Genomic DNA, 22196 nt, shown 5'->3' on the forward strand with positions numbered 1-22196 from the left:
CATGTATTTATGGTTATCTATATACATAAGAGGCATCGTGATTACTCGCTAATCCTGCCCCCTGCACAGTAGCTCCGCCCCCACCACATCACCACACAATCCCGCCCCCACATTACCACACACAATCCTGCCCCCCACCACCACACATAACCCCACATCACCACACATAATCCCGCCCCCACCACATCACCACACAAAACCCCGCCCCCCACCACATCACCACACAAAACCCCGCCCCCCACCACATCATCACACACAATCCCGCCCCCCACCCCATCACACACAATCCCGCCCCCCACCCCACAATCCCACCCCCCACCCCATTACCACACACAATCCTGCCCCCACCACATCACCACAGATAATCCCGTTCCCCCACATTACCACACGAGGCTCCGTCCCCCCACATTACCACACGAGGCTCCGTCCCCCCACATTACCACACGAAGCTCCGTCCCCCCACATTACCACACGAGGCTCCGTCCCCCCACATTACCACACAAAGCTCCGTCCCCACACATTACCACATGAGGCTCCGCCCCCCCACAGCATTCCAGAATGCTGTAGATAAGCCCACTGCATTCTCTTTATAATTTGCAGCAATTGATACACTATAGTATTATTTGCTCATTTATACACTATAGTGTTATCTCTACAAAATGCAAGTTAAATGAATGGGTGATATTATATCAAGGGAAGAAGCAAGTACTCTGTATGATGCCATTGCCCACTACAGGTAGGGTATCACATGTGCCATCCCAAGATCCCATAGCGCACACTTAGGATTTCAGCACAGCGTAAAGGAGGACAACAATCTAGCTGTCAATCCAGATGAAGAGAGGGGCACAAGTCAGAGTTTACTGAGGAGATCCTGAATGCCATCAAGGTTTAACACTGCCCAATGAGCACTTGCAAACCTAAATAGCACGTCATAAGATTATTTTCTGGGCAATTAGATCTTAACTGCCACAAATATATGGATCCACATCTACTTTACTCCAATATTATTGATTTAATAGGCAAAATGTATGTGACCCTATTTGAATGAATGTACTTGTATCCTACATCTTACTTTGGACTATTTAGCCTAAGGTTACCCATGACTATTAAAGCATTGTTTTTCAGCACCTAAAAGGAAATAAAACATAGTAACAGATAAGCAGATTCCTACCTCTGGGTGACATGACTAGGTGCTGCACAACTAGGTTCATTTGGGTCCTCCACTTCATAAATAGTTGCATTGCATTCATTTACATCGGTAACTAGTGTGAACGGCAGGTTTTCATATTCCGGGATTTCTTCATAGTGACAAACATTTTCATATTCAGGAATATCCGAGTCACATTTATCCAATGAAGATGTCACCTGGGCACTATGTGTTAAAAGCAGATTTTCATCTAAAGACACAGAAGCTGGGTTGTTTAAATCATTCTTGTGTTTTTGTCTTTTCCTTGATAAAGGACTAAAAGAATCAGCAGACTGTGCTTTTGCAGGTTTCATCTTTTTTCCTAAAGTGGGGGATGTAGATTGCCCAGTACAGGAAAATATATCAGATGTCACATTGTCTGCTAGAAGATTGCCTCGAGAAAGAAATTTCTGAAAGTCACTTTTTATGATGCATACAGATAACTTCAGGTTCAGCAACTTCTTTAAGGAACTTTTCTTAGGACTTTCAGGTAAGGGTTTATCTATTCTATCCATATCAACAGAAGATAAAGATTTTGCTCGAGGCTTAATAGGAGGATTTGGTGCTTCATTACTTGAGGTCTTTAAAGTCTCTGGACTACCTGAGAAAGGTAAAATTGGGTGCTGCAACTTCCATACAGGTTTTTCAGACATCAGTAACTCATGTCCTGTAGTGCCATTTAAAGCACCCTCATTGCTGGCGCTCAGGAGTTTCTCCTCCGAGGCAGCTTTTTTGAGCAGGCCAGCTGCCGGTAAGCTGTATCGTTGTGGCTTCTTAGGGGCAACTCTTGGTGAACTTACACATGGTGCATCTGTTTCATTGTTTCTCTCTGTGGCAGTATTCTTTACAGGCGATTGCTGTTCATAAATAAGTCTCAGTTGCTTTGGTAAACTCATTGATAGAGTAGTACACCTTACAAAGTTGCTGCTTTCTTCAGGTTTTGTTTGTTCTTCCAAATCATTCATAGCATATTCCCTTTCTTTATCATTTGGAATCAATAAAATACCCGAACTCAGATGCAAATCTCCATTTTGATCTTTACTTCTGTTATGTTGCATACTTGAGCAATTTGTATGGTCCTCCCTATCTGCAACTGGTTTATCAGAACAATCATGGTCCACTGTGGAATCGTCAACTCCATTCTGTGCCTGTCCAAGGTTCGTTGAAACAGAGTTCTCACTACTTTCTGCGGTTCTATCCACGCAATTTTGACGCACTAAACAAGGCGTGCGTGGCTTTCTTGGTTTTGGGACTGGAAGTTTTTTATGTGGCGGAGGAGGAGTAGTCCGTGTTAGAACGCTGGCCTTGCCTTCTGCTTTTAAAGACTCATTTTTAGGCAATAAGCCATTGCATTGTTTCACATTATTTATGGGGTCAGATGATGAATGAAGCAGAGAAGCACCACTGGATAAAAGCGGTTGCGGAAGTGACTTGCTATTGTTTTCTGTGCTTCTATCAGAACCTACAGTGACATAGCAACTGACAATACTCATGTCCTCTTCAGCACTTTCATGCTTGCTGGTATGCCCATTGACAAGAACATCGTGTGTTAATACTTCCTTAAACTTATCTTCCACAATACTGGCCTTCAAATTAACTTGATTCATTTTTGACGGCTTTACCTGCTGACTACAAGGTTTCCGTCTCATTCTTGCACATGGAACAGGCTGCCCACACATCTTTCTATTTTCAAGATTTTCCAGCTGTTCGATTACTTTTTGCTTTTTCTTCAAGTACTCCCCATTACCAAGCTTGTGGCTGCAGTCACTGTTACAGGAACATGGTGAAATGATATATGTGGAACTTTCATTACTGGCCGGTGTTTCTAACTTACAAATGAGGTTTTCAGAGCCAGTGTGCTCCTCCTGGCCTTCACTATTTGATTTGATGGTGTTATGTTGCTTGTCTTCCCCAACAGATGAACTTTTAATGACCTTAGGTTTGGGAGCAATTGTAGGCTTTGATTTTTTGGGTGCCACTTTAGGCTGACCAGTATCAGGCTTGGGCGCAATAGGTGGTGGACTAGGTCTTTGAGCCACTGCATGTTTAGGTTTGGGGGCTAATGGAGGCTTCTTGATATCCACTGGGGGAAAAAAAATAAATAAATTAGCAACTTCTTAACTGTAATTAAATAAGTCATTTAAATTCTTTTCACTTTGTAGTGTAAGGGCTCATACTCACCTGTGAGAAACTCGGATGAGTCTCGCATGTTAATACCCTGTGCTGCTGCCAGCACTCAGATCGGAACGTGCGGCCGCATAGGAATACATGCAGCCGCACGCTCCGCTCCTGAGTGCCGGGTGCAGTGCCGGGTATTGACGTGCGAGACTCATCCGAGTTTCTCGCAGGTGAGTATGAGCCCTAAAGCATAGTATTAAAGAAGCACTTCCATCTAAATTTTTATCCTCTTCATTATATTATATAGCACTGAGTACTAACAATTGCTCATTTTGCCTTTCTACCCAGCTAATTCTTCTCTTTTAAATTAGGTCTATGACACCACATGATTAAAAACTGACTAGCTGAATCCTTCTAAGCTCTATGTAGAAATAGGAGGTCAAATTTGTTAGAAAGGCAAAATGATCAATTGTAAGTACACAGTGCTATATGATATGATGTCTGTAATATATTAAAGTTGATAAAAACTTTGCAAGGAGTGTTTCTTTAAGTAAAAGATAAGTACTGCTACTATGCATAATGCATTCTTATTTTACCAAACAACTTTGAAAAGCATAACAGTTTGGATTGCTAATGAAAAAAAAAAATTCTTAAAAAACAATAAATTCCTGAATGCAATTAACATTGCATTTTACTGTATGGAACAAATTTCCCATCCATAATGAAAAAGTCACAGATTCACACTAGTCTTCGCTCAAACGGTATAATAGAGTAGGAAGAAAACTCAAGTCGTACAAAATATACAACACAGTATACATCTATATCTGCATGATATGCCGAAAAATTTCCAAGCTGGGAATTACAAATCTAAAAAAAAAAAACTTTTGAGGATGTAAAATGACATTTAAAAGTAGCAACAGACTTTAATTTGTCAGAGGTCTTGACATTTCAAGGCCATATCAAAAGCTATTACAATAACATGAGAACTGCTCACACTGGGAATATACAGTATGTGTGTAATTGGCTACCAGAGTAGCATTTCAAAATTTAACCTTAAAAACTACAGGAGAGAAGAAGCGTACATAGGGTCTTATCTGACAATTTCAGAATCTGTTACTCAGAAAACTGCTCACCTGGTACCCCCATGAAAGGGCATATAAACGTCAGCTGCTGCAGATCCACAGGTCAGGCATTGACCATATTAGTGGATAACATCCGCCCTGCTGAACAACTGAAAATCCGGACATATTGATGCGTAGGAATTGTGGCTTTATTCTACGCGTTTCAAAGTCTCTGTATGACTACTTCCTCAGGAATACCACATGTATGCATCATGTATACATGTGGTATTCCTGAAGAAGAAGTCATACACAGACTTCGAAACGCGTAGAATAAAGCCACAATTCCTTTGCATCAATACATCTGGATTTTCATTTGTTCAGCAGCACGGATGTTATCCACTAAAATTTAAGCTCATCGCTTTGCCTCTAACCAATTTAATAGTTCAGTCAGGCTCGTGTTATTATATGTCAGTGTATACCCACAACATTTTAAGGTGTTCTCCCTTCAGTTTGATCAGGGATGTCAAACTCAAATAAACAGAGAGACAAAATTGAAAAGCTTGGACAACGTCACAGGTCACCCTAGATATTTATGAAGAAAAAAAAAAAATTTTTTAAATGTCTAATTGAGAATGTTTTTTCTTATCAAATATAATGATGAAACTTTTCATATGGAAACAAGTACATTTTTAATCAACAGATCTTAGAATAAAATTAGCACATAATTACAAATGCATTTTACTGTATGGAACAAATTTCCCATCCATAATGAAAAAGTCACAGATTCACACTAGCCTCCGCTCAAACGGTACAGTGGAGTAGGAAGAAAACTCAAGTCGCACAAAATATACATACATATTATACATCTGATGTTAACAAAAGTACTTGCAAAACACAGTATTATTCTCCCACAGTATGATGACCCTACTGTACTCCCCCTCCAGGAAAGTATGGTGACCCAGCACAGTATGACAACTCTGATCTAATGCTCCCCACCATATAATTCTCCTTACAGTGTAATGCTCCCTGCCACATAGTTCTCCATACAGGGTAGCGTAATGTTCCCCTGCCACATAGTTTTCCATACAGTGTAATGCTCCCTGCCACATAGTCCTTCATAAACTATATGCACACATCCGGAAAGTATGCAGAAATTTCCTGAGAAAACCCTGAGGTTTTCCGCAGGAATTCTGCACGCGTTTTTATCTCGTATTTTGCCCGGTTTTTTTGCGGAATTTTCACGTTTTTTTACGGAGGCTCACAATGCAATAATATAGTGGAAAATCCGCTTAAAATCCACAAAATTAATGAACATGCTGCGTATTTTTCCGCATGTGCACATGTGCACAAAAATTGCAGAAACCATTAAAGATGATGGGATGCTTAATGTATGCGTTTTTTAAGCGTTTTTGCTGTGAAAAGCCGCCGAAAAAAACGCGCAAAAAATCTGCGAATAATCCGGAAAGTGTGTACATACCCATACAGTGTAATGCTCCCCACCACATAGTCCTCCATACAGTGTAATGCTCTCCGCCACATAGTCCTCCATGCAGTGTAATGGCCCCCATATAGCCCTCCATACAGTGTAATGGCCCCACATAGTCCCTGGCATTGTGGGCCAAATAAAATCATGCTGAGGGCCAGATTTGATCCTCGGGCAAGAGTTTGACATGTGAGTTGGAAAGAAAATAAAGAGGTGGAGTACTCCTATACATGATGAAAACTTGAGAAAACCAAGAGAGTAACGATAAACCACCACAAGATTATGGAGATAATTAAAAATACCAAACATATAGAAAACATGAATAACACAGGTCTGCAAAAAAAATTTTTTCAAGAACTGTTTTGGTTATTCCACGTAATCTTTATGTTTTTAAGTGCGCTGAATCCGAAAATGACCTCCATTTTGTCATAGGACATCACGTTTTCTGACAATTTAAGTAACTATGTTAAATAAGACAATACCTCAAAATAAATGAAAATAGACTCAAAATTTTTTTTTATTACAAATGTTTAAAGGGAACCTGTCACCCCGGTTTTTCACTCGGAGATAAAAATACCGCTACATAGGGCATGAGCTGTGCTTTACAAAAGTGTTTTTTTCTACCCTGATTCCCCACCTAAGCTGCCGAAATTACTTACCAAAGTCGCCGTTTTCGCTTGTCAATCATGCTGGTCTGGTCATAGGGGCGTGGTGACAAAGCTGTTTCTTCCCCCAGATCTTGCTTAGGTTTCCGTTGGTGGCGTAGTGGTTTGCGACTGCGCAGGTGACGAAAAACAGCGCGCTCTGCGCTATATCCCTGGTGATCGGTGGGGGCGGCCATCTTCCTGTGGCCGCGCGTGCGCAGTTGGAGCGCTCTGCTGCCCGGGGCTTCAGGAAAATGGCCGCGGGTGCGCAGATGGGGATCGCGGCGGCCATTTTCCTGAAGCAGAGTTTGCATCTCTGCTTCAGGAAAATGGCCGCCGCGATCTCCATCTGCGCACGCGCGGCATCCCGCGGCCATTTTCCTGAAGCCCCGGGCAGCAGAGCGCTCCAACTGCGCACGCGCGGCCACAGGAAGATGGCCGCCCCCACCGATCACCAGGGATATAGCGCAGAGCGCGCTGTTTTTCGTCACCTGCGCAGTCGCAAACCACTACACCACCAACGGAAACCTAAGCAAGATCTGGGGGAAGAAACAGCTTTGTCACCACGCCCCTATGACCAGACCAGCATGATTGACAAGCGAAAACGGCGACTTTGGTAAGTAATTTCGGCAGCTTAGGTGGGGAATCAGGGTAGAAAAAAAACACTTTTGTAAAGCACAGCTCATGCCCTATGTAGCGGTATTTTTTATCTCCGAGTGAAAAACCGGGGTGACAGGTTCCCTTTAATGAAAATCATTTTTTAACTGCAATGAGCTCACTAACACAATAAAATCGATTCTTCATCCCTGTGAGGCTTCTCTTGGTACATTTACGCTTGTGAGTAGCATCTGGAATGTCTCTCTGAAGCGTCCAACAGTAGTCTGCCATCATTGTAATGCTCCATCTTCCCTGGAATCTTCTTTCCATCTCTTTAATGTCCTGGTGGAATCGTTCACCTTGCTCTTCACTCACAGCTCCCAAATTTTCAGTAAACTCTTGATCAACTATAAGCCTTTTAATGTCTGGTCCGACGAACACACCTTCCTTCAATTTTGCCTCCGAGAGGCCTGGAAACTTGGTGACCAAGCATTTGAAGCATTCTCCATCTTTTGGAAGTGATTTTACGAATTGCTTCATCAATCCCAAGCCTGCTCGTTCAGCTTGCAACATGTTGATGCTGATTTAATTAGCTCACTCTGAAAGTTCTTTTCTTTGAAAGTTATATTTTTTTGGCATTGTATAGCTTCAATGCATTGATGTGAATTAATTAAACCCTTCCTGACTTTGGGATTTTCCATTTTTCCGTGTTCGTTTTTCGCTCCCCGCTTCCTCGCGAGGAAAGGAAAGCGTAGGACCTGGTATACGAGAGATGCCCTAAAGTGGCTACCAGGTACACATAAAATTGACCATTTTTATGCGCTAAACGCTCTCATTTTTCATATTTCTAGTGCAGTAAGGCAGTTCAGTTTTTATGTTTCATGTTTGCATGTTTCAGCGCTGCAGTGTGCTGTATTAGGCTACTTTCACACTAGCGTTAACTGCAATCCGTCACAATGCGTCGTTTGGCCGAAAAAACGCATCCTGCAAAAGTGCTTGCAGGATGCGTTTTTTCCCCATAGACTAACATTAAGCGACGTATTGCGACGGATTGACACACGTCGCAACCGTCGTGCGACGGTTGCGCCGTGTTGTGGCGGACCGTCGGCACAAAAAAACGCTACATGTAACTTTTTTGCCGCCGACGGTCCGCTTTTTCCGACCGCGCATGCGCGGCCGGAACTCCGCCCCCATCTCCCCGCACTACCCCGCACCTCACAATGGGGCAGCGGATGCGCTGGAAAAATGCATCCGCTGCCCCCGTTGTGCGGCGTATACAACGCTAGCGTCGCTAACCTCGGCCCGACACACTGCGACGGGCCGAGCCCGACGCTAGTGTGAAAGTAGCCTTATTTACTATTACGAGTTCAAAGACACCAAGCATTACTAGGTTATTTTTTATCTAAGTGGTGAAAAAAAATTCCAAACTTTGCTAAAAAAAAAGAAAAAAAAAATTGCGCCATTTTCCGATACTTGTAGCGTCTCCATTTTCATGATCTGGGGTCGGTTGAGGGCTTATTTTTTGCGTGCCGAGCTAGCGTTTTTAATGATACCATTTCGGTGCAGATAAGTTATTTTGATCGCCCATTATTGCATCTTAATGCAATGTTGCGGCGACCAAAAAACGTAATTCTGGTGTTTCGAATTTTTTTCTCGCTACGCCGTTTAGCGATTAGGTTAATGCTTTTTTTATTGATAGATTGGCCGATTCTGAACACAGCGATACCAAATATGTGTAGGTTTGATTTTTTTTTTTATTGATTTATTTTGAATGGGGCGAAAGGGGGGTGATTTAAACTTTTATATTTTTTTTATTTTTTTCACATTTTTTTTACTTTTTTTTTTTTACTTTTGCCATGCTTCAATAGCCTCCATGGGAGGCTAGAAGCTGGCACAACTCAATCGCCTCTGCTACATAGCAGCGATCATCAGATCGCTGCTATGCAGCAGAAATGCAGGTGTGCTATGAGCGCTGACCACAGGGTGGTGCTCACAGCTACCGGCGATCAGTAACCATAGAGGTATCCAGGACCTCTATGGTTACTCTGCAGAAGCATCGCCGACCCCGATCATGTGACGGGGTCGGCGATGCGCTCATTTCCAGCCACCCGGCCGGAAGCGCCGGTTAGATGCCGCTGTCTGCGTTTGACAGCGGCATTTAACTAGTTAATAGCGGTGGGTGAATCGCGATTTCACCCGCCGCTATTCCGGGCACATGTCAGCTGTTCAAAACTTTGATGCGGGCTCACCGCCCGAGCCCTGCATCAAAGTGGGGTATCTGACCTCGGACATACTATCCCGTCCGAGGTCAGAAAGGGGTTAATAGTAATTTTGACTTTCAAAACCCTAAGATAAAAGAAATACCAAAAATTGAGAAAAATATACTAAATTTGAAGATAATTTTGCATTTTGTGGCAAATCCTGATGTCCAGGATTTTTTTTCAATATTTTTTTGTTTTCAGCACACCAAAATACATGGAAATTAGATGAAAATAATCAAACAGCTTTTTAGTCGCAGACCTGTGTAATAGAAGGCATGGCAGAGTTCAGTATAGGCCCAGGGTATGGGAAAAACCAAAGTGCACAAAACAGCGCTACATGTTTGGTATTTTTTTATTTTTAATTAATTTAATATTTTAATTGGCGTTTATTGGTTTTTGGTTACTCCATGTTTTGGTGATGTCACAAGTTCACAGTGTATAGCAAAGTTGGATAGGTGAAACTACCAAAACTAACTACTTTTTCATAAGTGATGGCATGCTTTTTAGTTCAGCAAAAAACTAAGCTCATCCAAGTTTATTGGCCATTTATTTGCATAATAATAATGACACTAGAAGATCAAATGTGGCATTGCAGCCAAGAATATTGTTTAGTCCACTTCTGTTATAGCCATGCAGTTACAAATAAAGTTATTCAATCCTCCATTGCAAATTTGGTATACTGAAAAAGAGTGAATTTAAACATAAGAAGAACAAATTGAAATAACTCATTACAATGAATTTAACATGTGGTTTCTGCAAATTCAACACAAAAAAGTAACTTTATTGACTTTTGCAGTCTCAGAATTATTCAACCTCTTCATGATAAGAGTCTATAATCATTAGTAGTGTATACTTTGACAGTTATGACCTGCTGTAAACCCGATGCACACAAAATATACCAGCTTCTGGCATCATGGGCAATGGCTACCAGTTCAGTAATATTCTTGGGTTTGCAGGCTACAACTGCCTAGAAAATCCCGAAGATTTGCTATGGTGTTCAAGTCAGGCATTTGTTGGAAATGCCAACATCTTCCAGGAATTCTTCTGACACCAAACCTTGGTGAACTTTGAAGTATGCTTAGGACCACTGTCACTTCAGAAGGTTTAATAACTTACAAACATCAGCTTCCTCACACAAAGCACAACATTTTCTACTAAGATTTCCAGATACATGACTGAATCCATCTTGACCTCCACATGCTGCAGGTTTCCAGTGCCAGAGGAAGCAAAGCAGTTCCAGGGCATCATTGAGTCACCACATGTCACAGTAAGCAGGGTGCTATTTTCAGCATGTTTTATTCTTCTTCCGCCAGACCTCCTGTTGATCCACACTCCTGAAAAGTTCCAGTATTGTATCATAGCTCATTAGAACAGAATCCCAAAACTGTGGCTGATTTATGTTTTTGAGCATATTGAAGCTGTCCATCCTTGTGCTTTTGGGTCAGTAGAGTGCATCTGAGAGTTTTGGCATCGAGACGTTTAGAGTTTAGTATACAGCACACCTTACTGAGTAAACTAAAACATTAGTGCCTGCTGCCACCAAATCATCTGCAGTTCTTTTGTAGTCACTGCAGTTTCTGACTACCTACCTGCTTGAAAATCAGGTGGTAGTTGGGGATACTTGCTCCTTCAAACTTATCGAGGTAGTGTGGCTAGTGTTTCTTTAACGTTGAACTTGTGAACCATGCTTCCAACTGTATCTCTAGAAACAGAAGCTTTGCTATTTTTTTGTATCTTTTTCTTTATGTAAGACAATGATCTCTTCTCTTAACTCTTGGATCACTCTCTTGACAACCCATGAATATTAGTGACCTGAATGCCATTGAGAACGAACTAAGATTCCTCCGAAACACTGCCAGAAGTGTATTGCTGTGCATCATATTTGTAGCAGATCATTATGGCCATAAGCATGATCTACTAAGTACTAAAAAGGTTTGTCATGAAAGGGTTGAATAATTCTGAGACTGCAGTAGTCATTAAAACTGACCATTAGTGTTGAATTTGGATAAACCACTTGTTTTATTAGTTGTATTGAGCTATTTAAAATTGTTCTAGCTTGATTTATTGAAACAGCAGAACATTTGTAAATTTTGCCATTAGAACTAATTTGCAATTGGGGATGATTAGCTTTAATTTTAGCAGCATATGTTTACAAAACTCAAAAGGCATCAACTAATTTGCTGACATTACATTTTTCACTCTTTGTTCCATCTACATTTTTGTTAACTACATGATACATATGTCACACTACAACCAAAAGGCACAGTTGAATAGACGTTGCAATATAAAAAAGAAAAAGTTAAATTCTAATAATGCTTAAGGGCTTGTTCACACGATCCTTTTTTTGCTGCGGTTTTTTTCAGGTCCTGATTTGGAAAACCCGCAGTGCAAAACTGCACTGCTGATTTTCCTGCTTTTTCTTCTGCGGATTCCTCTGCGGGTTTTCAACAGCACTTTCCTATTGGTGCATGTTGAAAACAGGAGCGGAATCCGCAGAAAGAATAGACATGGTACTTCTTTTTTTCTGCAGGCAAATCCGCGCGGATTTGCCTGCGAAAGAAAGGATAGTGGGCACAGCGGATTTTGTTTTCCATAGGGTAACATTGTACTGTACCCTGCATGGAAAACGGCCGCGGATCCGCAGCCTCAAAACCGTTGCGGATCCGCAGCAAAAAAAGGATCGTGTGAACATAGCCTATGGCATACAGTCATGGCTTAAAGTGTTGGCACCCTTGAACTCCAGAAAATGAAGTATTTCTTCCAGAAGATTGTTACAATTACACGTTTTGTTATACATGTTTATTTCCTTTATATATGGAACAAGACAAAAAAAAAAAAATGAGCAGGACAAAATTGCACCTTCAACTTAATATTTGGTTGCACTTAGGGTTGATTGAATAGCTTTGGATAAGAGCTTATCTGAATAGCTATAGCGCTTCCCGAATAGCTGCCTCTGTAAGGCTACGTTCACATTCGCGGCGGGCGCCGCAGCGTCGGGCGCCGCAGCGTCGCCGCATGCGTCATGCGCCCCTATATTTAACATGGGGGCGCATGGACATGCGTCGCACTTGCGTTTTGCGCCGCATGCGTCGCTGCGGCGCCCGCGTCCGGCCGCAGAGGACGCAGCAAGTTGCATTTTTGCTGCGTCCAACTTTCAGCCAAAAAGGACGCATGCGGGGCAAAACGCAGCGTTTTAGCGTGCGTTTTGCCGCGTTTTTGTTTGCGTTGTGCGCTGCGGCGCCGACGCTGCGGCGCACAACGCAAATGTGAACGTAGCCTAACCTGGATACCTGCAGCACTCCCGATAATCAGCTGTTCGGTGCAGTAGCTGCATGTGTCGCGGCTCTGTGACAGTCACAACACATGCATGGAGAGCCTGTTTGTTGTAACAGTAACACAGCCACGACACATGCAGCTGCGGAGTGGAACAGCAGATTATCAGGATCGCTCCAGGTATCCAGGTTTTATTGAGGCAGCTATTCGGGAAGTGCTATAGCTATTCGGATAAGCTCTTATTATTATTATTTATTATAGCGCCATTTATTCCATGGCGCTTTACATTTGAGGAGGGGTGTACATAATAAAAACAGGTACAATAACCTTGAACAATACAAGTCATAACTGGTACAGGAGGAGAGAGGACCCTGCCCGCGAGGGCTCACAATCTACAAGGGATGGGTGAGAATACAGTAGGCGAGGGTAGAACTGGTCGTGCAGAGGTTTGGTCTATCGATGGTTACTGCAAGTTGCAGGCTTGCAGGAAGAGGTAGGTCTTCAGGTTCTTTTTGAAGATTTCGATGGTAGGTGAGAGTCTGATATGTTGTGGTAGAGGGTTCCAGAGTAGGGGTGATGCGTGAGAGAAATCTTATATGCGATTTGTGGGAAGAGGAGATAAGAGGGGAGTAGAGAAGGAGATCTTGTGAGGATCGGAGGTTGCGTGCAGGAAAGTACCGGGAGACGAGGTCACAGATGTATGGAGGAGACAGGTTGTGGATGGCTTTGTATGTCATGGTTAGGCTTTTGTACTGGAGTCTCTGGGTAATGGGGAGCCAGTGAAGGGATTGACAGAGGGGAGAGGCCAGGGAATAGCGGGGGGACAGGTGGATTAGTCGGGCAGCTGAGTTTAGAATAGATTGGAGGGGTGCGAGAGTGTTGGGGGGGCCACAGAGCAGGAGGTTACAGTAGTCGAGGCGGGAGATGATGAGGGCATGGACTAGGGTTTTTGCAGATTCTTGGTTTAGGAATGTACAGATCCGTGACATATTTTTGAGTTGGAGGCGGCAGGAAGTGGAAAGGGCTTGGATATGTGGTTTGAAGGAGAGATCAATGTCAAGGATTACCCCTCTTATCCAAAGCTATTCGATCAACCCTATTTGCTCACCCTTTGGAATAACTATTCAATCACTTCCTATTACCATCAACGACAAGCTTCATACACCTCTCAACTGGAATTCAGGACCACTCTACTATTGCAAACTGCTCCAGGTCTCTCATATTTGAAGGGTGCCTTCTCCCAACAGCAATCTTAAGATCTCTCTACAGGTGTTCATTGGGTTTTAGATCTGGACTCATTGCTGACCACTTCAGAACTCTCCAGCACTTTGTTTCCATCCATTTCTATGTGCTTGATGAAGTATGTTTGGGGTCATTGTCCTAATGAAATACCCATAATCTAAGATTTAAACTCAGATACAGGGCACTACATTGCAACCCAAAATCCTTTGGTAATCTTCAGATTTCACGATGCCTTGCACTGTGCCAAGGCACCTAGTGCCAGAGGAAGCAAAACAAGCCCAAACATCTTTGAACCGCCGCCATATTTGACTGTAGGTACTGTGTTTTTTTTCTTTATAAGCCTCATTCAGTTTTTATAAAAAGTAGAATGATGTGCTTTACCCAAAAAAAAAAAAAAAAATTATCTTGGACTCATCTGTATACAAGACGCTTTCCCAGAAGGATATTGGCTTATTCATGTACAACGTACATTTTGGTATACTGCAGTCTAGCTTTTTATTTCTCTGAGTCAGCAGTGGAGTCCTCCATTCATTCAAATGTTGATATATAGTTCACGCTGACAATGATGTACCCTGAGCTTGCAGGACAGCTTGAATTTCTTTGCAACTTGATTGGGGCTACTTATTCACCATCCGGACTATCCTGTGTTACAAACTTTCAGCACTTTTTCTCTGCTGTCCACATCCATTAGCTTTGAATGAGCATCACATGCTTGAAAAAGATGAGTTGTTTACCTACAATTTTAGAAAAGGTTCCAATAAGTTTGTCAGGCCCATTTTAGGGGTTTGTGTGAAATTGTGCCCAATTTGTCTCTTTTCTCTTTTTTGTGTTATTCCAATACACACAAAAAGAAATAAACATGTGTATAACAAAACATGTGTAATTTTCTGGAACAATTTAAAGGGTGCCAACACTTTCGGCCATGACTATGAAAATGTTGCACAGCTCATTAAATGTCAGTAGTACTAGAATTAGATTCATCCTTTCCCTATTAGGCTATGTTCCCACGATGAGCTTTTGGTGAGTTTTTGATGCTGCACTTATTTACTTGGGATTTTTCATTGTGTTTGCGTGTGTGTTTTTGATGCTGCAGTTTTGTCTCGTGTGTCATGCATTTTATAAAGCTGCTTGGTTTTTTATACTTCCTGGTATTTTGTATTGACAAAACTATTGATATACTTAGGTGTGCATTATATTGTATTTCTTATGCATTTCTGCCACGGAAAAGCACTAAGAACATGTGATTTATTTAGCTGCAGATTTTATGCGTGTAATGCAAGTGTATGGGAAGAATCTGCACATAGAACTCAAGAGTGTACCTCAAGAGAAATTGACATGTTGCGGGTTTTAAACACGCACCACTCAGTAAAAATAAAAGCACAGTGGGCATGAGATTTTGTATAAATCCCATCCACTTTACTGGAACTGTAAAATGCTGCGTTTTTACACAGCAAAAACACACAGCGTCAAAAATGCACCAAAAGCTCCTTGTGGGAACGCAGCCTTAACCCCTTTACGACTGCAGATGAGCATTAAAATGGTGGCTGTTAAGGGGCCTCATTCCCATTTATAAACAAGAGATTGGGAATAAGGGTAGAGTGCCCCCCAGTGTCAGTTCTCTGGGTTCCAGCTACCGGGGGTAGCAGAGACCCTGGAGAACACAATGCTGTCCCTGATCTTGTGATTGCACAAAGAACGATGATCACGTAAAAAAGAAAAAAAAATTGTGCCCGCAATTAGAAACACTTTTCTCTGGTATATACATGTCAGAGCAGAAAGACATGAGGTCCCCAAACCCACCCCCTCTCCCAATACCTCTGCCATCCCCGTCCTTCCAGCTTCATCCCTGGCCATCAGCAAACACTATCTGAGGGGAAAAAAATGGAGAGCGAGATCTTCCGGCCAGTACCTGGCAACAGCGGGGATTTTTCTTATTGGTTCATGTTGATCACTGCGATACACTATCACAGTGATCAAAAATCAATAATTAGTATGTTACCTCCCTGTGTCATCCCCTTAGCCAAATAAAAAAAATTTTATTATATAATTTTTATTTATTTATTTTCTGTTACGGTTAGGGATGGAGTTAGGCTAGGGTTAGGGTAGGGGTTAGGCTAGGATTAGGGCTAGCATTGGTTAAGGTTTTCTTTAAAAGTTAAAATGAAAAAAAATTGATGACGATATGATGACTAGTGTTGAGCATAAGTGCTTGCTACTCTAGTTTGCATCGTGGGTTGCTCGAGCACCCATCATTCTTGGTGCATAACCAAGGACCCCGATGCAATCTTGAGTGGCAAGCATTTGCGCTCAACACTAATGACGACATATTCAATAGGATGACGTAATATCAAATTCTGTGTAGTACCTTTGGGTTAAAAATCCTCACTATACTCTGGTAAAATTCTTGGGTATAGCTTAAAAAATGGAGTCACATGTTGAGGGTTTCCACTCTTCAGGCACATCAGGGGCTCTCTTTGCGCTCAAAAAGTCAAATGGTGCTGCTCCACTTCCGAGCCCTGCAGTGCACCCAAATAGTAGCATTCCCCCACATATGGGTTATCGGCATACTGAGGATAACTTGCACACCAAATTTTAGGCTCCAACTTTTCCTGTTACCCTTGTGAAAGTAAAAAATTTGAGGCTGAAGCAAAATTTTTGCAAAAAAAAAAAAAAAAAGTTAATTTTTTTTTTTTTCCACATTCCATTAATTCCTGTGAAGAAACTGATTTGTTAATACACTTCTTCATTTGAGGACTTTGAAGGGTGCCATTTTTCGATTGGTGTCACGTTTGGGTATTTTCTTTCATATAGGTCCTTCAAAGACACTTCAAATGTGATGTGGTTTCTAAAAAAAAAAAAATGTTCTTGTAAATTTTGGTGAAAAATTGGGAAATTGCTGGTCAACTTTTAACCCTTCTAACTTCCTAAAAAAATAAAATTCTGTTTCAAAATTGTGCTGATGTTAAGTAGACATATGGGAAATGTTATTTATTAACCATTTTGTGTGATATAACCCTCTGATTTAAGGAGCATACAAATTAAAGTTTTTAAATTTGCTAAATGTTCACTTTTTTTGTAAAATTATCAATATTTTCATAAACATATGCAAATCATATCGACCAAAATTTACCACTAACATGAAGTACAATATGTCACAAAAAAAAAAAAAAACAATCTCAAAATCAGTGGGATCCGTTGTAGTGTTCGGGAGTTATTACCTCAAAGTGACACTGGTCTGAATTTAAAAATTTGACCTGGTTAAAATTTGCTCCGTCACAGAGTTAGTGCTGCTTTGCTCTGCAGAAGTGACCACATCTGACCTTCTTTATGCGTACTTCTTAAAGGGCACCTGTCACCACGTTTTTGGAAGATGGGATAAAAATAGCGTTAAATAGGGGCAGAGGTGGGCGTTACATTAGTGTGTTTGTTATGCGTTTATTACCCACCGAAGCTGCCGAAATACCTTTGCAAAGTCTCCGTTTTCGCCTGTCAATCAGGCTGGTCTGGTCAAAAGGGCATGGTGTCTTCCCCCAGATCTTGCTTAGTTTTCCGTTGGTGGCGTAGTGGTTTGCGCATGCCCAAGGTCCCGAATCCACTGCACAGGGGAGTTAAAAGAGCGCGATGTGCACTATTTCATTGGTGATTGGTGGGGGCGGCCATCTTCCTTTGGCCGCGCGTGTGCAGAAGCGGCGCTCTGCTGGCCGCGGCTTCAGGAAAATGGCCGCGGGATGCCGCGCGTGCGCAGATGGAGATCGTGGCGGCCATTTTCCTGAAGCAGAGTTCGCATCTCGGCTTCAGGAAAATGGCCGCCGCGATCTCCATCTGCGCACGCGCGGCATCCCGCGGCCATTTTCCTGAAGCTGCGGCCAGCAGAGCGCCGCTTCTGCGCACGCGCGGCCAAAGGAAGATGGCCGCCCCCACCAATCACCAATGAAATAGTGCACATCGCGCTCTTTTAACTCCCCTGTGCAGTGGATTCGGGACCTTGGGCATGCGCAAACCACTACGCCACCAACGGAAAACTAAGCAAGATCTGGGGGAAGACACCACGCCCTTTTGACCAGACCAGCCTGATTGACAGGCGAAAACGGAGACTTTGCAAAGGTATTTCGGCAGCTTCGGTGGGTAATAAACGCATAACAAACACACTAATGTAACGCCCACCTCTGCCCCTATTTAACGCTATTTTTATCCCATCTTCCAAAAACGTGGCGACAGGTGCCCTTTAATGCGCAAGAGCACTGACCCTTTAAAAAAGGATGACCAGATCTAACATTGCCTGTTCATTTTCCTTATGGCACAAGGCCATAGAAGATAAAGATGCTCCTGAGTGAGGGTTTATTTTCCAGGGCAGAGTGCATGAACAATGTGATATTTTTGGGTTCCCAAACCAATTACGTGATTGTCGCATTGAAAAAAGTTTAAAGTACTTTTATACAAAAAAAAAAACAACAACTTGATTTGCGATAGGAATAAAAAATTTCATATTTTAGGAAAAAGATTTACAGATACTATTTGGTAAGCGGATATGTAAAGAGGATGTGAGTCAATCTATCCCACAAGTGACTGCAGTAAAAATAGCAATAATGTGTTGTGAAAAGGCATGGATAACTGGTCTTCCTGTGCAGCCTTTGTATGAAAATGCAGCCAGTTATCCATAGTTAGAAATGATCCCAATTACACTTTTAAGGTACCTTCACACTAAGCGACGCTGCAGCGATATCGACAACGATGCCGATCGCTGCAGCGTCGCTGTGTGGTCGCTGGAGAGCTGTCACACAGACAGCTTTCCAGCGACCAACGATGCCGAAGTCCCCTGGTAACCAGGGTAAACATCGGGTTACTAAGCGCAGGGCCGCGCTTAGTAACCCGATGTTTACCCTGGTTACCAGTGTAAATGTAAAAAAACAAACACTACATACTTACATTCGCGTCCCCCGGCGTCCGCTTCCCTGCACTGTGTAAGCGCCGGCAGTAGCAGGGCACAGCGGTGACGTCACCGCTGTGCTTTGCTTTCCGGCCGGCACTGACACATTCAGTGCAGGAAGCTCTGAGCAGCAGCGCGGACGCCGGGGGACGTGACAGACATCAGAGGGTGAGTATGTAGTGTTTTTTTTTTACTTTTACAATGGTAACCAGGGTAAATATCAGGTTACTAAGCGCGGCCCTGCGCTTAGTAACCCGATATTTACCCTGGTTACCATTGTAAAATATCGCTGGCATCGTTGCTTTTGCTGTCAAACACGACGATACACGCCGATCTGACGACCAAATAAAGTTCTGAACTTTCAGCAATGACCAGCGATATCACAGCAGGATCCAGATCGCTGCTGCGTGTCAAACACAACGATATCTCTATCCAGGACGCTGCAACGTCACGGATCGCTGTCGTTATCGCTGCAAAGTCGTTTAGTGTGAAGGTACCTTTAGAAAAAAAACATGGCTTGACATCTTAGGCTTATCACAATGAAAACAGTGTGGTCAAACACAAGATAGATGTTACCCCTTTCATTAAGTCACACACTGTCTTTGAAACCTACTAAAATTATTTGTTATGGGAAAAGTCGTAGTGCGTGGGGGGGAAGGAATGTTCAACTAATACAGCACTCCAGCTTAAAGTTATCCTTCCAATGTAATCTTAAAGTCTCCTCATATATATCAAGCTATATTTAGATCAAAAGATTCTTAAAGCGAACCTGTCAGCAGGATTTTGCCAAGTAAGCTACAGGCATTATACTGTAGTAGAGAAAACTTGGCACTCAGAAGGTTGCAGTGAAAAATAGGTAACTCGTTTAATAGGCAATCTGTATAAAATTAATGTTTGGATCTTACCTTTATCAGAAACTATAGTCTGAGGTGCGAGGAGCTTCTGATAGCCAGACGAGTGTCCAAAAGAAAGGTGTCAGGTTCACGTTGTTACACTGATTAAAAGAATACCTGGAGTGAAGAAATCCGTCTTGTGGTTCTTGTGTAATCAGTTTTCAGTTAATGATATGTTCGTGCTCCCTGGCAGGACTGTAGGTAGAGTCTGATCTTCCTGCTCTTTAAGCCAAAGAAACCAAGGAAAAATCTTCCCAAAGGCCACCCCAAAGCCTAAACGTGTTCCTCATAATAGCACAAACAGTCTGTCTCTATTATGAGGAACATGTTTGGGCTTTCGGGTGGCCTGTGGGCAGGTCTTTCCTTGGTTTCTCTGGCTCAGAGCAGGAAGATAAGACTCTGCCTACAGGCCCACCCCGGAGCATGGGCACCTCATGAACTTAAAACTTTTAACACTGATTACACAAGATGGATTTCTTCACCCTAGGTATCATTTTAATCATTGTAACACCAATTTGACAATGCCTGTAATTTACTTATCAAAATCCTGCTGACAGGTTCGTTTTAAAGAAGCACTCCCACAAACTTTTTATTGCAACTGTGTCAATACATTTGTACTGTAGGAGTTGTACTGTAGGAGCATTAACCCATTTCCGACATCGGGCGTACAAATACGCTCATGTTGGACTCCCCCTGTTTGGCGCAGGCTACGGTGCTGAGCCTGCACCTTTCCGGGCACATGAAAACTGATCTATACTGCTGACATGTGCCCGCAACAGTTGCGGGTGGAATCACAATCCACCCATTACTGCTAGCTAGTTAAATGCCGCTGTCAATCTCTGACAGCAGCATTTAACTCGCACTTACCGGAAGAGCGTCATTAATACCGCCCATCGGTGACCACATCACATGATCGCGGGTCACCAATGGGTCGGCATGACAACCAGAGGTCTCCAGCAGACCTCTATAGCTGTCATAGCCAGATTGCTATGAGTCATAGCAAGTGAGCATTTCTGCTACACAGGCGATCTGCTCATCGCCTGTGTGTAGCAGAGGTGATCTAAGTAGTGCAGCTTCTAGTCCCCCATGGAACCTATTGAAACATGCAAAAGGTTAAAAAAAAAAAAAAAAAAAAAATACAGTACAGACCAAAAGTTTGGACACACCTTCTCATTTAAAGATTTTTCTGTATTTTCATGACTATGAAAATTGTACATTCACACTGAAGGCATCACAACTATGAATTAACACATATGGAATTATATACTTAACAAAAAAGTGTGAAACAACTGAAAATATGTCTTATATTCTAGGTTCTTCAAAGTAGCCACCTTTTGCTTTGATGACTGCTTTGCACTCTTGGCATTCTCTTGATGAGCTTCAAGAGGTAGTCACCGGGAATGGTCTTCCCACAATCTTGAAGGAGTTCCCAGAGATGCTTATCACTTGTTGGCCCCTTTTGCCTTCACTCTGTGGGTCCAGCTCATCCCAAACCATCTCGATTGGGTTCAGGTCTGGTGACTGTGGAGGCCAGGTCATCTGGTGTAGCACCCCATCACTCTCCGTCTTGGTCAAATAGCCCTTACATAGCCTGGAGGTGTGTTTGGGGTCATTGCCCTTTTGAAAAATAAATGATGGTCCAACTAAATGCAAACCGGATGGAATAGCATGCCGCTGCAAGATGCTGTGGTAACCATGCTGGTTCAGTATGCCTTCAATATTGAATAAATCCCCAACAGTGTCACCAGCAAAGTACCCCCACACCATCACACCTCCTCCTCCATGCTTCACAGTGGGAACCAGGCATGTAGAGTCCATCCGTTCACCTATTCTGCGTCGCACAAAGACACGGTGGTTGGAACCAAAGATCTCAAATTTGGACTCATCAGGCAAAAGCACAGATTTCCACTGGTCTAATGTCCATTCCTTGTGTTCTTTAGCCCAAACAAGTCTCTTCTGCTTCTTGCCTGACCTTAGCAGTGGTTTCCTAGCTATTTTACCATGAAGGCCTGCTGCAAAGTCTCCTCTTAACAGTTGTTGCAGAGATGTGTCTGCTGCTAGAATTGTGTGGCATTGACCTAGTCTCTAATCTGAGCTGCTGCTAACCTGCGATTTCTGAGGCAGGTGACTCGGATAAACTTATCCTCAGAAGCAGAGGTGACTCTTGGTCTTCCCTTCCTGGGGCGGTCCTCATGTGAGCCAGTTTCTTTGTAGCGCTTGATGGTTTTACCACTGCACTTGGGGACACTTTCAAAGTTTTCCCAATTTTTCGGACTGACTGACCTTCATTTCTTAAAGTAATGATGGCCACTAGTTTTTCTTAGCTGCTTTTTTCTTGCCATAATACAAATTCTAACAGTCTATTCAGTATGACTATCAGCTGTGTATCCACCAGACTTCTGCACAACACAGCTGATGGTCCCAACCATTTATAAGGCAAGAAATCCCACTTATTAAACCTGACGGGGTACACCTGTGAAGTGAAAACCATTCCCGGTGACTACCTCTTGA

General features: G+C 42.7%; 1 protein-coding gene across 1 annotated transcript in view; it reads right to left on the reverse strand.

The window, feature by feature from the left end:
* FGD6 (FYVE, RhoGEF and PH domain containing 6) overlaps positions 1–22196 on the reverse strand; it is a 173490-nt gene that overhangs the window by 94746 nt on the left and 56548 nt on the right. Inside the window, exon 2 of the mRNA XM_077265145.1 lies at positions 1172–3269. Coding sequence (XP_077121260.1) covers positions 1172–3269 — 2098 coding nt within the window. The remainder of the gene's footprint in view (positions 1–1171; positions 3270–22196) is intronic.

The sequence above is a fragment of the Ranitomeya variabilis genome, chromosome 5 (genome assembly GCF_051348905.1).
Source record: "Ranitomeya variabilis isolate aRanVar5 chromosome 5, aRanVar5.hap1, whole genome shotgun sequence".
NCBI lineage: Eukaryota > Metazoa > Chordata > Amphibia > Anura > Dendrobatidae > Ranitomeya > Ranitomeya variabilis.